Source organism: Fusarium musae, chromosome 11, assembly GCF_019915245.1.
Source record: "Fusarium musae strain F31 chromosome 11, whole genome shotgun sequence".
Classification (NCBI taxonomy): Eukaryota; Fungi; Ascomycota; class Sordariomycetes; order Hypocreales; family Nectriaceae; genus Fusarium; species Fusarium musae.
The window spans coordinates 1,004,174-1,018,641 of NC_058397.1; the positions used below are offsets into that span (position 1 = coordinate 1,004,174).

The 14,468-nt window shown below is 48.9% G+C and overlaps 6 protein-coding genes across 6 annotated transcripts; 1 reads left to right on the plus strand and 5 right to left on the minus strand.

Moving 5' to 3' along the window:
- Positions 1-447: 447 nt before the first annotated feature.
- On the plus strand, positions 448-1,272 carry J7337_013421 (uncharacterized protein; the record flags this gene model as incomplete). The annotated part of the gene is made up of 1 exon (XM_044830911.1): positions 448-1,272. One exon carries the CDS (start codon positions 448-450, stop codon positions 1,270-1,272), a length of 825 nt encoding a protein of 274 aa, XP_044674186.1.
- A 398-nt stretch (positions 1,273-1,670) lies between these two features.
- On the minus strand, positions 1,671-3,145 carry J7337_013422 (uncharacterized protein; the record flags this gene model as incomplete). The annotated part of the gene is made up of 5 exons (XM_044830912.1): positions 1,671-2,206; positions 2,253-2,323; positions 2,375-2,492; positions 2,543-2,909; positions 2,954-3,145. 5 exons carry the CDS (start codon positions 3,143-3,145, stop codon positions 1,671-1,673), a joined length of 1,284 nt encoding a protein of 427 aa, XP_044674187.1.
- A 1,771-nt stretch (positions 3,146-4,916) lies between these two features.
- On the minus strand, positions 4,917-6,010 carry J7337_013423 (uncharacterized protein; the record flags this gene model as incomplete). The annotated part of the gene is made up of 2 exons (XM_044830913.1): positions 4,917-5,772; positions 5,832-6,010. The coding sequence occupies 2 exons, from the start codon at positions 6,008-6,010 to the stop codon at positions 4,917-4,919; spliced, it is 1,035 nt and encodes a 344-aa protein (XP_044674188.1).
- A 249-nt stretch (positions 6,011-6,259) lies between these two features.
- Positions 6,260-7,782, minus strand: J7337_013424 (uncharacterized protein; the record flags this gene model as incomplete). Its single annotated transcript, XM_044830914.1, has 2 exons — positions 6,260-7,588; positions 7,627-7,782. The coding sequence occupies 2 exons, from the start codon at positions 7,780-7,782 to the stop codon at positions 6,260-6,262; spliced, it is 1,485 nt and encodes a 494-aa protein (XP_044674189.1).
- Positions 7,783-9,323: 1,541 nt separating this feature from the next.
- J7337_013425 (uncharacterized protein) lies at positions 9,324-10,928 on the minus strand (the record flags this gene model as incomplete). Its single annotated transcript, XM_044830915.1, has 4 exons — positions 9,324-10,215; positions 10,266-10,383; positions 10,435-10,753; positions 10,803-10,928. 4 exons carry the CDS (start codon positions 10,926-10,928, stop codon positions 9,324-9,326), a joined length of 1,455 nt encoding a protein of 484 aa, XP_044674190.1.
- A 737-nt stretch (positions 10,929-11,665) lies between these two features.
- J7337_013426 (uncharacterized protein) lies at positions 11,666-12,570 on the minus strand (the record flags this gene model as incomplete). Its single annotated transcript, XM_044830916.1, has 3 exons — positions 11,666-11,790; positions 11,841-11,911; positions 11,963-12,570. 3 exons carry the CDS (start codon positions 12,568-12,570, stop codon positions 11,666-11,668), a joined length of 804 nt encoding a protein of 267 aa, XP_044674191.1.
- Positions 12,571-14,468: the final 1,898 nt, after the last annotated feature.

Sequence of the window (14,468 nt, forward strand, 5' to 3'; positions counted from 1 at the left end):
TTGCCCAAGCTGTATCCAAGCACTTGTCCTTCTCAAAGTTAATTCTCGGTGGCTCAAGAAACCCAAGCCTGAGCACAGGCTTCATCGGTACGCCCTGAAACAGAGTTACAGGCTGGCCATGAAATCACAATGCCACAATAATGGAAGCGCCGTAGCCAGCTTATCATATCAATTGGTGCGTTAAAATCTCACGGCCTGTGACGTTGAGCAGATCTGCCACGTTTGCAGATCTTTCGTGTTCAATTGCCAAAACGGGTTACGCACTAACAAAGCCTTGACGCGCCTCGATGGGGCATCCAAGTCAAGAATTTTTACACGATGAATAATGCCGAAAACATTGATGTCACTTGGTGGCCAAGGTATCTTCTGGATATAAAAAATGGATATCCCGTGGCTCTGATCTCCTCTACATATCCTCTCCACAGAGTCATATACACATACACCAAAATGACAGGCAAAATCATCATCCACGCTGTCCGGCACGCCCAGGGCTATCACAACCTGGGTGAAGAGTTCTTCCACCTTAGGGACCCCGCACTAACGCCATTTGGCCAACAACAATGCGTCGAACGACGAAAGGCCTCGTTTCAGGATCAGTCCAAGTTCAGACTCATCGCATCATCGCCTATGATGCGAACCCTGCATACGACGAGTCTAATCTTTGATGAGGCCATCCAGACACAGGACATTCTTGCTATCCCGGAAGCACAGGAAATTTCTGATCACGGCTGCGATATCGGAACCGATCCTGCTCTTCTCAAGGAGATGACGTTGCGGAACGAATGGCCAGTTGACCTGAGTCTTGTACCCGAAGGTTGGAACGATAAGAACCTCTATGGGCCAAACAGTCCCGTCACAGGTGCCTGCGCAGCACGTGCTCGCACAGTGAGAAGAATACTAAGAGAAAAGGGCATGGCTTTGAGTCAAGACTCCAACGAGGATATTCACATTGCTCTAGTTGCTCACGGAAGCTTCATGCACTATTTCAGCAATGACTGGGAGAACAGCACCACTGGATGCGGTACAGGTTGGAAGAACTGCGAGACAAGGCGATATGTGTTTCAAAACGACGAGTGGGACGAGAATGCTTGGCTTGTTGAGACTGAGGAGAGCAGATTGGCCCGCGGCATGAAGGGTCCCGCTCCCTCGGCAGAGGAGCAACGGCGGTTGTATGAGAAGACTATGGTTGGCTGGGTTGACCAGGGATTGCCGGATATCAGATACCTGGAAACAGCTTCGGTCATGCCGATGCAGGAGCAGTCAAGGTTGTAAGATGCATTGCATATGGATATGTTTTGCATGTGAGTGATGATAAAAGAGGTGGACGAGAGCATAATGACGGAGATTCGATATAAGGGCAGTGTGAGCGGATAGATGCTATCCGAGTTTTAGATATAGAATAATTGCTTTTTCTCTCCGGTCCGAAGGGACGAGAATTCTTCGGGGTACAAGGCGACATAAGTGGCCCAGGTCATGTGTCAGAACCGCGCATGAGAATCGAGCTGATAATGGTGATGATCACCTCAATCTTTTATGAAATTTATACAGCAATCAGAATTGGGACACGGGTATGAAACAGGAGTGACAAAAAATATGTACATAACGTCGTGTCTAAGTAATGTTCTAACCCTATTATTATACAAGCAAGTGAAATTCAGTATGAGCCTCTCTCATGTCCTTCGAGGCGGTGGTGGTGACAGTCCCTGCTGTGCAGTCTCGTGTTCAACAGCTAATCCCATATTCGAGTGTGCCAACTCGATGCTTCTCGCACTCTTTGCACTCTCGCTTTCGCCTCCAAGGGGCCAGCTATCATCTCTTGTAAACTTCATCTCCTCCCTGTTGAACTTGTACTTGATATCAGGTCTTCCATATTCGAGATCATCTGGTGAAGGCGGATCATTCTTGCCCCAGAAGTCGAACTCTGCTGGTTCTTGCTCCTCGGGAATATTGCGCAGTTCCATGCCGTCGGGGTTGTTGTTTAGAATGGGGGGATGTCCGGGTGTTAGGGGCCCGGTGGAGATGTGCTTGCTGCTGCGTGTCCACGTCCAACCGGAGCCTTTGCGCTCGCCGGTCTGGGAGTCGAGACGGCGGGAGGTGTATGATGTGTGGAACTTTTTGAGGATGGGGCGGAGAATGGGTATGCATTGCACCATGATTGTTCCAGCAACTTCTGATGAGTACCAAATTTGTGACATGCCGTTGCGCCCTGTATTTGTGAGCTAGGTTTGTGAAAATGAGACGAGACGACTTACAGATGTAGTAGGCATCACGGCCATTTCCTTGGTCCTTCCAGCTAACTCGAATAGCCGAAACGATAGCAATACTAGAGTTGAGTTAGAGGTCTGTCCTTAGGCGTTGTTACTTCTTGGCTTACATCATTCCCAGGCTCATCGTGAAACAAAGGCCAATCTTTTCAGCCTTCTTCATCTCCAACCCTCTGGTGATAAGCCAAGGGAAGCATGCAAACACGAAATCCATAATGATATTGTAGACTGTACCCGTTAGTATCCTCCAGCACAACTCGTTGTCCATGGTCACTCACTGTTGCCACCCTCCTTGAAGTCGTTTCGGAACTTGGGATCCAAGCAGAAGTCGAATCGATACCAGTTGTCGTATGTTGCCTTGCCACAAACTTTGGCCCATTGGAAGAACACCTTGACGATCATGTAGGCGTTCATGGAGCCAATACAGAACCACAGGATCCATTTCTGCCAGCGGTTGCTCATTCGTAATAGTGTCACCGCGAAAGCAGTCTTTGTTAACGCTTGGCCGATCAGTGTTCCGCATGACGAGATGTTGATGAGTATGTGCATTCTGTCGTCCCATTGCTGTGATGAGTCCTTGAGAACATAGCCGTTTCCGAATTCCCAGACGATTAGACTGTTGTTGGCGAGGAGGATGAACTGGAACTGTTAGGATGCAGCTTCGATATGCTGGGAAGGTGTGTACTCACCCATGATACCAGAAGGATATAATCATCGTACCACATTCCATGTCTCCTCGTAATCTTGACGTACAATCTCAACCACAGAAAGAAAGTCGCACCCGCAAACAGCGACCACAGCCCGGCGTTCAACTCGACATAGGGATTGACAAAGGTATGGACGGGTCCGTCATCTTGGTCGTCGCGAAGCCTTAGCTTCATCGCTCACATTTCCTCCTCGGCGGCAACAAGATACCCGAATGTTTCGTTTGGCGAATGCAGGTACAGATTCGAGAAACCAACAATAAAACAGAAGAGGTATCAAGAAGAGCTACAAAAAATCGGGGGAGCCACAAACGTAAAAGAAGGATTCTGGACCAGCCCAGCACCCCCCTGGTCCAAATGGGTGACGAGCATACGCGAGATGTGCTCGCCCCTGCTTGGGATAAGCCTAAGACTCGCTTGGGTAAGTGACCCTTGCGAACTAATACGGGACGGGGTCTACCTTAATCGGACACTGGGGCTGCGTGGTGAGCATGTTCGATGTCGAAAAGTCAAAGGCCTCGATGGCGGAGATGCCGCGTGGACAGACTTTCCGTATTTTCTGTTTCTTGAAACCCGAGATTGACGTAATAGACTCAGCTCAGGCCATTAAAACACTCTTAATATCTACCGAAACATGAGTTATGCTTTTTTTCGCCATCCGGTCGGGGATGCAGGATGTTGCTTTGTCGGAATCGAACTCCACGGACCTGACACGATCACCACGAAAAGGCAGTTTCACGCACACGGTACAGGGCTCGAAAAGAGCCTATCAGCCCGAGGAAATCGTAAAACTAAGGCCCGCCCATTGTCCGGGGCTGCCAAGCGGCTTTTCTCTCTCTCTCTTTTCGTCGTGCAGATAAAAAAGTGAAACGACTAAGTGATTCCTATTGCAGGATGAGCCCCTGTCTCGGGCATATATCGAGGCTTCCTATACGTGGTTTAACTATACCCTTGATCGGTCACCCCTGACAAGGACGCTTGGACGATTTCGTCCTTGCGGGCCATGTGGTTTGTTTTTAGAAGAACGAGAAAGGTTCCAGGCTGTACAGTATGTCACTAACTAACTTGGTCAACACTTTCTTTTGCCTCCGCGGGGCAGGCTTGATCAAGGAAGAGGGGGAGAAATGCGATGATTGTCCGTGACCTGCTTGAGTACATATGATCCTGGTGACGTGATGCACAGTAGAGTCTGCATTGGATCGGTAGATTATCACCTTGGCGCCGGGGAACAAAACTGATTGTGGATCGAGGACCGTTGAGAAGCCCGGGGCCGAGAACATTCCGCAAATTAATGAGATTGAAAGGAACATTAGAAGCTGAGATATAGGGATGACAGGTCAGCGATTAACTCCGATTAACGATGCATCTGTACTGGAGCCAATCACTATATCTGCGATTCCCGTCGTACGTTCGTTGACACTACAGTGACAGTCCACAAAGTTATCGGCCGAAGTCCCAATGTCCGACCCCGATTCACAGTTCCTCATTCCATGTCACTGTATTCGCCTCACTCGCGAGCACTAACCAGCACCCTGGGCCTGGCTGTTTTACTTCAGCTCATAGCCTTGAGCCTATCCCGCGGGTCCCCGATTCCAGCGCCGTGGTTCCTGGGATCCCAAGGTCCGTCCGCGCATCGACCATCAGACCGTTTAGTGAAACACAGACTACCAGTCGCCCACAAAACGACGTTATTTTTCGATATTCAGGAACAGCGAGCGGGGAGAGCGGGGCAAGCAGGACTTGAATGGCAATCGTAAAGCAACCCAGACCAAGCCACGCAATGTCGTAAAAAGCAAGGAGAGGAGGTGCGGAAGCCCACGCGGATATAGGGCCAGGATTAAGAATAAGAATAAGGTGGGATACATGGCACAAAAGTAAAATCTAACAAGAGCAAATGCTAATTAATTAATGTCGCTTTTTGGGTAATTGTGATTACGGTGCTATTTCCCTATCCTGTTTTGCTCTTGGTGCGAGCGACGACGACCACGGCTCTTACGACACGGGACTTGTCGAACCAGTTGAACAATCTCCCTGCCAATTTGAAGCCGCCCATTGTGATGCCGTATTCTGCCAACAATTTGTCTTGGCAATCGAGGAACTTGACCAGGCCCGAAAAGACATCGTCTGTGATCTCCTTGATCGTGATCTCGTTGCGGTCATATCCGCACTCCACCAGTTGGTCTCTGTACTCTGTCTCCGAGAGGAAGGTTTTGAGTGGGCAGCCCATCATTTTTCCGATGAGTCTAGCCCTCCAGACGTCCTTGGTGGATGCCTTCTCGTTGAGGAGTAGGTCAAATGCCATGTAATTGGCGTCGAGTTCTTTGGCGGCATGTGAGAGGACGGGTTTTCGGGACGGAGAGAAATGGTAGATACAGTCGAGAGCGAGCAGCCATCGCTCGGTATACTTCTCATCAGCCAGCGAATAAACAGCTTCTTTGATCTTTGGACTCCAAGTCCGTGGCTTTGCTGCATCAGCGCGGAAGAGACTGAAGGCCTCCGCATCAAATGGAGTCCCCGCCTCAGACAACTCGCGATAAATCCTGCGTCGCGACGTCTGGACCTGCGCATCATTAAGCGTAAGCCCAACATAGCGAAAATCCCTCCAGCCCTGCTCCGTAGCCGTCCTCGCCAATTGCCAAGTCTGGTCACCACATCCGAACCCCAGATCTAGAATGGCGAGGGAACCGCGAGGACTAGCTTTGCCAGGTGCATCACCCGACAACCCGGCGGCGCTCACAACCTGCTCGAGCAGCGCAGAGGCAGCCTCGGGGAGCGTGTCAATTGGCTCGCCTGTAGGAGTTTTCCTGGGAGAAGGGTCAATGGATGCGTGATTGAGGCTGCAGAAAAACGTGGCCGGGCTTACCAATATCCCACGTTCATCCACATGGATGGTGGTCGCGTCGTGATGTTGAGCTTCCAGTGTCCCAGACCGTAGATATCGCTCATTCGCATCACCACCAAGGCGATGATGCCAGCGATGGCCAGGGCCGTGACAAGCCCTGCGGCAAAGCCAAGGCCAAAACTGTCTTGATCGAAGAACATGGTGTCGATGGTTATTGCGGTCCGCGTCGTGAACTAACGGTTGTTGAATGTGATGAAGAAAGACGGTGACATTTAAAGGTCGGTCGATTTACGCACTGATTTCACCCACTGACTACAACTTCGCTAAATGACTAACTCCAGAGTGAATGAATTAAACTTACGGCAGTTGAAACGAGGAGGTTCTTGCATTTAAGGTGATACTGTCCAGAGAGATCTGCATTTATCTATTATTCTAGTCGTTATTCGTCATTAATTCTGTTCCCACGGAATCGCTACGCCAAAATCTTGAGCTACCCTAATGGCCGACACGACGCATCCTTCCAGCAGAACCATGCCATCCCAGCACCAAGCACCAGCGATCCACACATTATCCTGTCCGTTAACCCAAGCCATGGCCTCATTATCCTCGCTCTTCTTCGTTCCCGATTTCCCAAGCAATTTCTGAACGAGGGCCTGGCCTTCTGTGTTTCTCAGGGTTCTGGTAAACTTTGCCTTCTTAATTGCTTCTGGCTGTGCCTCCTCGCGTAGCGGACATGTGCTGACAACGACTCCACTGGGCATGGCGTGAAGAGCCTCTGTGCGAGGGCTTCCGACGTCGGTGAACATTGTTCGGAGGGTCAAGATTTGGGCTGCTGAGGTGTCTTTCGAATGGTGCATGCAAGCGATGGTTTGGCTGGAGCCTGCGTTGTCGGTGTCGACGACGCTGATTCCCGCCTTCTCCGGCTTCAAAATAGAGCTCTCGACTTGACGAGTCGGAAGCTTCGCCAGAGACGAGCCCAGCGGTTTGAAGATCCGGCCAGCGACATCAGGGGAGACGGAGAGGACAACGCGGTCGAAGACCTGCTCGTGGATGCGCCCGGATGCGTCAACGGTAGATTGCCAGCGAACCAGCACGGTACCATCGGCCTGAGGCACAGCTTCAATTACACGACTATTGAGGTTGACATCTTCCAGCCCCTCTGTCAATTTGGCCTGCACCTGCGAGACTCCGCCGCAGACAGCATAATGCTGCTTGCCATGCGAAAGCTTCTTGTAGTTGACGACGTCGCTCGCGGGGAATTGCAGCAGCTCTTCGTGTGTGCATGTCGCTACACCGCTCAGGAGCGGAAGAAGATAACGTGAAGTATATCGTCGGGGTAATCGTATGCGATCGAAATATTCGGCGACGGTCTCGCTGTATCCGGAGGATGTGGTCTTCAGCGGCGCGACAAGGAAGCAAGCTATTGTGAACCAGAATTGGCACACAATCAGGAAGATGATCTCGATAAAGTGCGCAATCACACCGCGATTGCCCGGCCACGGCGGCGGTGTCTGGTGCAAGTTCGACGCATGGATGAAGTATGCCTCATTATCGCTTCCCTTGACTGGGACTGTTCCGTCGGCGCTCGTGGCTGCTTTCGCAAAGACAAAGAGGAACTTGATTGGATGCAGCGGGATTTGCAGATGTTCGTACATGCGCATCAAGTTGTGGTAGTACCCGTCAGCGCTCGCGCGCATCGGCAGATCGATTCGTTCGGCATCGTCGTATTTCTCGTTCTTGATCGTAACAGAAGCAGAATCGAAGGATATTCTATCGCCCTGAGACGAAATGACAATGTTAGCGAAAGGATTCAAACCCAGGGCGAAGGATCTCGGCTGTCGTTGACGACGTGGCGCACCTGTTCGAACAACGTCACCCTATAACGGTCTCCCTTAATGAGATAAGCACTACTGAGACCGGCGAGACCCGTGCCTATGATAGCGACTCGACTTTTGGTATGCTTTTCGTTCATGGTGATGGTGTTTTGTACTTGTATTTACTTACTCTACATTGGAATCTTTGACCGATTTTGATGGAAATTTGCAGAGAATGTCACCTGGTATCCCTACCCTGTTTCTGGCAGTGAATAGCTTGAGATGGAAAATTAAATGATTATTCTGATTGGGTCGTTTTACGCTCAGACAGTTCCACCGTTCACAAACGTTGAGTGCCGAGGCTAGTTGTTGTTGGCGAGGTGCTAACCAATAATTCAGCAGTGAATGAGCTGATCTTCGGGAGAATCGGCGCCTTCAGTGCTGGACGCATGTGAAAGAGAGCTCGGCATTATAACTATCCGTTGGATCTTGGTCGATCATGATCTTGCTGAAACTCATCAATGTCATGACAACGAATAACCATCAAGAGCCGTTAAACCTCCCAACGCTTGAAGGTCCGGGTGTGTCGGGTACGCACGCACCTCAGTGCTCAGCGCAACGTGGCGAGTGGGCCAACAACTGTAAGCGCTATAACTAGATACCTAGGAGCTAGGTAAGCACCAACTCAAACTGCGTCACAGCGGGTCTAGTCCAGCGAAGCCAAATAATTTCTAGAACGTCCATAACGCCTTGCTATATACGATGACTGGTGCCTGCTGTTGTTGACTAGTTCTGAGCGATCCTGCCATAAGAACTAGAAGCTTTCGAACTGATTCAGGAGTAGGGAAAGGTGGCACAATGTGCAAAGCTTGTTCCATCAGCGCATTAAGGTTCTATAACTGTAGTGGCTCTGTACCCTACCTTAGCCTCCAGTAGCTAATGTACCTAACAACGGGAGGCGGGGCTTGAAGATTTTTAGCCGCATAGGCTTGACGGTCCAGGTAAATGAGGATGGGATCATTTGAGTATTAGTCGTCAGTTCAACAATTGCATAACAAACAGTTTCTTACAATGAATCACGTAAAATGCTGAGGATACGTATGCGGGCCGACTGGATTAGAGTAACGAGGAGCTTCGATGAATGAAAATGTCAACTTCGTAGCAGCAACTCGTTACTCACCAACAGCAACCCTAAACTTTGCTGGCCTCCACTCGCTTGACAGCTGCCACCAGGCGGCCGCCCGGCTACTGGACCCCTGTTGAAGATTCACTGCACGGTGACCTCACCACTTAGCAATAAGCCATCATCTCCAATTTTTGCCCTATCCTCATCAGAGTTTCTTGAAACCACTGCCTACAGGTTCCTGACCGTATCCGTGAATATGATGCACGGAGGTTGAGCAACTTTAGGGGAGAACGCATGTTAAATGGCCGTGCGACGATGTACGAAACAGTCCCCGAATCAACCTTTCATATCCAGCATCTCCTCGGATAGGACGGCTGGATTGGATACCCTCTGATCACAAGCGCTTATACATCTCAAGCTTGGTAAGCTATTTATATAAGGCGAGGTCACATAGTTTGTATCCTTATGCTTCGGGGTCGTTTGAGGATTATGCTTTGTCATATGGAGTGCATGCATGCTCTAGTTCATCTAAGGCATGGCCAGCAGCTGAACCTCTATGCTATAGACCGAAGACTATTCCTCCTTAAACACATCATACTTATACTTTGACCCGGTGTGATCATCCCGGAGCTTGGATTGTCCGATTCCATAGACATTCTCTCGCAGAGAATGACCCCCTTCACTAGTTACCTCATGATATAAACCTCTTTTTCGGAGCTCAGGCACCAATAGCTCAACCAGATCCTCAAAAGTTCCAGGTGTAGTCACGTAGCCAACATTGAAGCCATCCAAGTCTCCCTCCTCGATCCAGCGCTCCATCTCATCAGCAACAGTCTGAGGACTTCCAACAGAGACTGGGCCAAGTCCACCGATGCCAGCCTTCTCGGCAATGACTCTTGGCGTCCACTTTGGAACATGCTCACTGGTTACAGTGAATGCGTCAAGGAGACTTTGAACTTTGTGCTGCTCAAGAGAGTCCGCAGAGGTGAGTTCTTGGTCAAGTGGAATCTTGGATAAGTCGATGCCAGTCCACCCACTAACTAGAACTAGTCCACCAATAGTCGAGGCGTACTTCTGTAGTTCCTTAAGTTTCTCCTGGGCTTCTTCATCAGTGCGGCCAACAATGGGAGTAAAAGTCGCAAAGAACTTGAGAGACTGAGGATCTCGGCCTAGTTCAGCAGCCTGCTTGCGAATTGCTTGGATCTTGGGCTTGAGCAGTTTGGGTGAGTGGGAAGACACGAAGATGCCTTCTGCATGAGTTGCTGCAAACGTCTGACCGGCTGATGAGGTACCAGCTTGAAACAAGAATGGGGTACGTTGAGGTGAAGGGTCGACAATATGGCGAGTGTCCAAGTCAAAAAACTTGCCATGATGATGGATGGTCCTGATCTTGTCGGGATCCGCATAGCTATCGTTCTCCGGATCAGGGGAGATGGCATCGTCTGCCCAAGAGCCTTCCCAAAGCCTGCCGGAGGTTAATATGGAGCCTAATTAAGGCAATAAGAAATTACATACTTATATAGGACACGTAGGTACTCATCGGCCTGCTCATATCTCTCATCGTGTGCAATAGGACTGTCCAGGCCAATAGCTTTGAAAGCTGCCTTCTTCCAACTTGTGACAATGTTCCAGCCTTTCGAATGATTAGCCTATGATGTATGCTATTTCAACACTCAACACTTACCGATTCTACCTCTAGTGAAGTGGTCCAATGAAGAGAAGCGCTTTGCCAGGAGAAAAGGTGGCTCAAAGGATGTTGAAGCAGTGATAGCGAAAGACAGATTCCTCGTCACAGCTGCCATGGCACTGATGGGAATAGTTGGATCTGTCATAGGCCATTGAGCTGCACGACGAATGCAGTTATCCAACTTCCCCTCATAAGTGTCATAGCCTCCGTAGGTATCTGCTAGGAAGAGCGCATTGATAGCTCCCTTCTCAAGCAGCTTGGCTAGGTCGATCCAATACTGAAGATCGCGCTTGGTGGCTGATTTGTCTACTGGATTCTGTTTATGTTCAGAATAATTCTAATGCACAGAGTGTAGTGGCACTGACCTTCCATTGACCTGGCGATAAGTGCCCAATGGTTGACATGTCAAAGGCATTGATGATGATTTTCTTCTTAATATCATTGTTGCTGTTGTCGGTCGCACTCCCGTTCTGTACTTGGTTGGACGTCATTTTAGTTGTAATGGAAATAAGAAGTCAGTCAGAAATTACAGATTGCTTTGCAGCCGCTCATGGAGATGGAGGAACTGCGATGGCTGCCAGTTGAGATGCATCACGCAAACCCATTGCAAGTCCGAATTGCTTCGATATTTATGTTGACGAAACCCCGCAAGGCCAATCACGCCTTCGTATCTTTAATGTCATTCAAGATCCGAATGATCACGTCTTCGGTAATAGCAGGATCTAGATCGAATGGCAACTTGCTGAGACTCTTGCGTGATCCCGATAACGGATGTCACAATCATTGTGAGACCCCGCGCTTTCAACGGACTCCAGATCAATTACCGTATGTTCTGGACTCAATATGTAGGGAATAACAAAAAGTATTAACATTTTTTATCCCTTTAGAAGTATTAAGCTACGTATATATATCTGTACGGTAACATAAACAAACACAACGAGATGTCAGCTTGACTTATTGCTAGCACTTGAGTGCCCAGGTCATTCACATTTTGCGACAAGGGAAAAGGCAGCTGGCTTAACAAATCGATTTGTTTAACATAATTCGTGACGCGTAAGCGAATGTGAGGTATTCTAGTAGTAATACATATGACCACTTTCGACGAAATGGCATGAATCAAAGAAGGTAGCAGGTCAGCGCTCGCCAGAAACGTCCATCAATTCCCTTCTCAACTGCCCCAGGCAGATATTCGATTCAGCAACGTCCTTTGAGTTGAGATTTTAGTTCTTTAGTACGCCTTCTGGCCGACGACATTGCCAGGACCGGAATATCGAGCAACAGTGTACCAAGCGCCCTTGGAATCCTTGGCGGCACCAATACCGATCTTTGTTGAGGTCTTCCAAACACATTGGGCTGACGAACAGTTAATTACGTACAGTGAGGTGAGGGGTTAATTGTCTTACTGTAATGGCCATACATTGAGAAGTTACCCTTGGGAATAGTCTCTCTCTTGTAATACTTTTTCTCGTTCAACCTAAAGCTTGTTGTCAGTTACATATCATGCTTGGAGAAGGCTTTGACGTACCAGCCCTGAGTACCAGCAGTGATGGGGTTCTTGAATCCATTGCTTGCCCAAGCATATGCGAGGTTCTCGCCTTGGTTGGGACGGTCCGATCCTGAAGAGTGCTTCAGCTTACCAGCCTTGGCCAACTTCTTAGCATAAGCTGTAGCAGCTGACTCGAGCTTAGTATCCCACACCAGGCTCTTGACCTTAACTTTGGAGCGAGCGACATTGTGGCGACGGAGAGCCTCCTTCTTGTCAGAAGACAAGGCCCTGGGGAAAAGTCTTGCAAAGATGCTGCGCTTCTCCTCATCAGTGTCCTCGACCTCTGTATCCTCATCATCGTTGTCAGGGTAAAAGATGACGGGATCGAGGCCCAAGCGGGTGACGTCAATGTTGGCCTCTAGAACACGAGGCTTGTTGTAGTCACTGGGAACCTTGTAGTCGGTCTCAGCGCTGACTTCGGCCTTTGCAGAAACTCCATCAGAGTCTCCGCTCTCGTCTTGAAGACCAAAGCCATTGACAGCGAGGTCAGCGTCCAAGAGTTTGTTGGAAGGTGCTGCAATCACTGTTGAGAGAAACGATGAAGCAAGTAGAAGGGAAGAGTGAAGGTAAAGAGTTGATAAATGCATCTTGTCTGATAGTTGAAGATTCTTAGTATAATATTGTGTCTTTCTTTGGCGTGATGGTTGGGAATATGTTTTCAGAATGCCTGATTCTTGGTCCTTATATAAACTTCAAAAAGCCTCTTGTATGATGATCCAGTCACCTAAAGATGGGAACTTCTCTGACGTCGTTGAGTGGCGGGGATGGACTGAGTTGCGGATAGATCACAATCCGTGAGATCGGCGACCCTGAAGACCCTTACTTGGGATGCCAAACCTAACTTTAAGTACCCAGGGGCAAAAGCTAAATTTCTCTCCTGCTTTTCAGGGAGGTACCTTACAGCTGCCATTCTTCTGTTTTCGATGCTTGGGAGTTATGCATTTTAGTGGTCTGGCCCCTCGGTAGTTACGCTGGATCAAGATCGTGATGTCTCAGATGTTTGCGACTAGCGGTTCTTACAATCCCTTGTTGAAGCATTCAATAAATGACATTTTCCGGCAAACAATGCAAGGGAGAGACAATCCCATTGTTTGCCATTAACATTTTTCTTTGGTACTTTGCTCCAGGAAATCTGAGGCAAATTGTTGCAACGATAGAGTTTGACTGAGCAGCGGAGAGGAGCCCGCAGACCTGGAGAGCTGTTGCTCATGAAATCATCACTCCAAGTTCCTGATAATCCAGCGAATAATAGCATCTTGTTCTGAGTTCCTGCCCATTCGCCGGGTATTCAATGCATGCACAATGGAGGCGTCAGCTGAATATGGTAATGATTTTAGCCGTTCCTGGAACATCTGCATTCCAACCGCCGCGTCATCCAGCAACTCGGTCTAGTCTACAAGCGTTTCGAAATCTCAACGACCAAATAACGGGCGCGATGTGACATTTCCTAACCTTAAAGGCAGACCAAAGCGAGTTGCGCATTCGTCATTCACATATGTGAGAAACTCCATTACATTGCTGCCCTTGGGCTGTGTAACCGATGCCTTCCAATGAGGAATGCCACTCAAACCTTGGGCAGCATAAAGTCGCCAGCCTTACCCAAAACGGGAGAGCTGAAGCCGTTGGTCTAAAAAGTCTTGACGCAGGGGAATTCTAGGCACGTGGAGGAGGTCTTATGACGGCAGTTGCAGATCCGTCTGATGCGTGCCGATTTTGTCACTTTTAGGCTGAATGGGACTCATCAAGGACGCATCATCAGTATTGGATTGCCACGAAAAGCTGTGAAAGCGTTGGAAGAGGTGACACCATTGGGAAAACGATTTTTGTCAATTTAGTTCTCACTTTTTCAACTGGAACTCCCTGTATCGTAGTGTTTTCACTATAGACTGCTGCGAATAAACACGGTAGGTGTTGAGGATTGATCCGTACGAGAAAAAAGCCCAAAATCCCTGAACGTACTTTAGGGTTGCGGATTGCAGGAATTCGGCAAAGAGAACTAGGCTCATGCCAGTAACATTGACGAAACTCGTCTGAAGCTTGACATCGAGGACCTGCTGCGAATGAGAGTTAGAAGTGACGCGTGTAGCACGGGCGGCTTTGTTACAAGAGTTTCTCCGTAGGATAATCCGATCATAGTGACAGAATGGCTTACGAAAGAGTAGAGTAGCTGTAAATCCCAATGTAGTGTATCTTGCAGTAAAGATCCCAATTGCACTTGTTTGGTCCTGACGATGAGTACTGTAGCGGCCCCAGCATTACAAAGAGTTTCTATACAGACTCGGCATCCTGATTCGCTTCTTAAATCCCTATGATCTATTCCACTTGTCCCTATCATGTATGATATAAAAGGATAAACAGTGGTTATGAGAGTAGGAAAAGGAAGGAGGTGCTTTGGTTTTAACGGTACAGTGTAGTCACAGTATACGTACGGCTTCTTTTTGGCAGTGGTGAGAGATAAGATAAGACTTCAGTATGCTCTGAATGC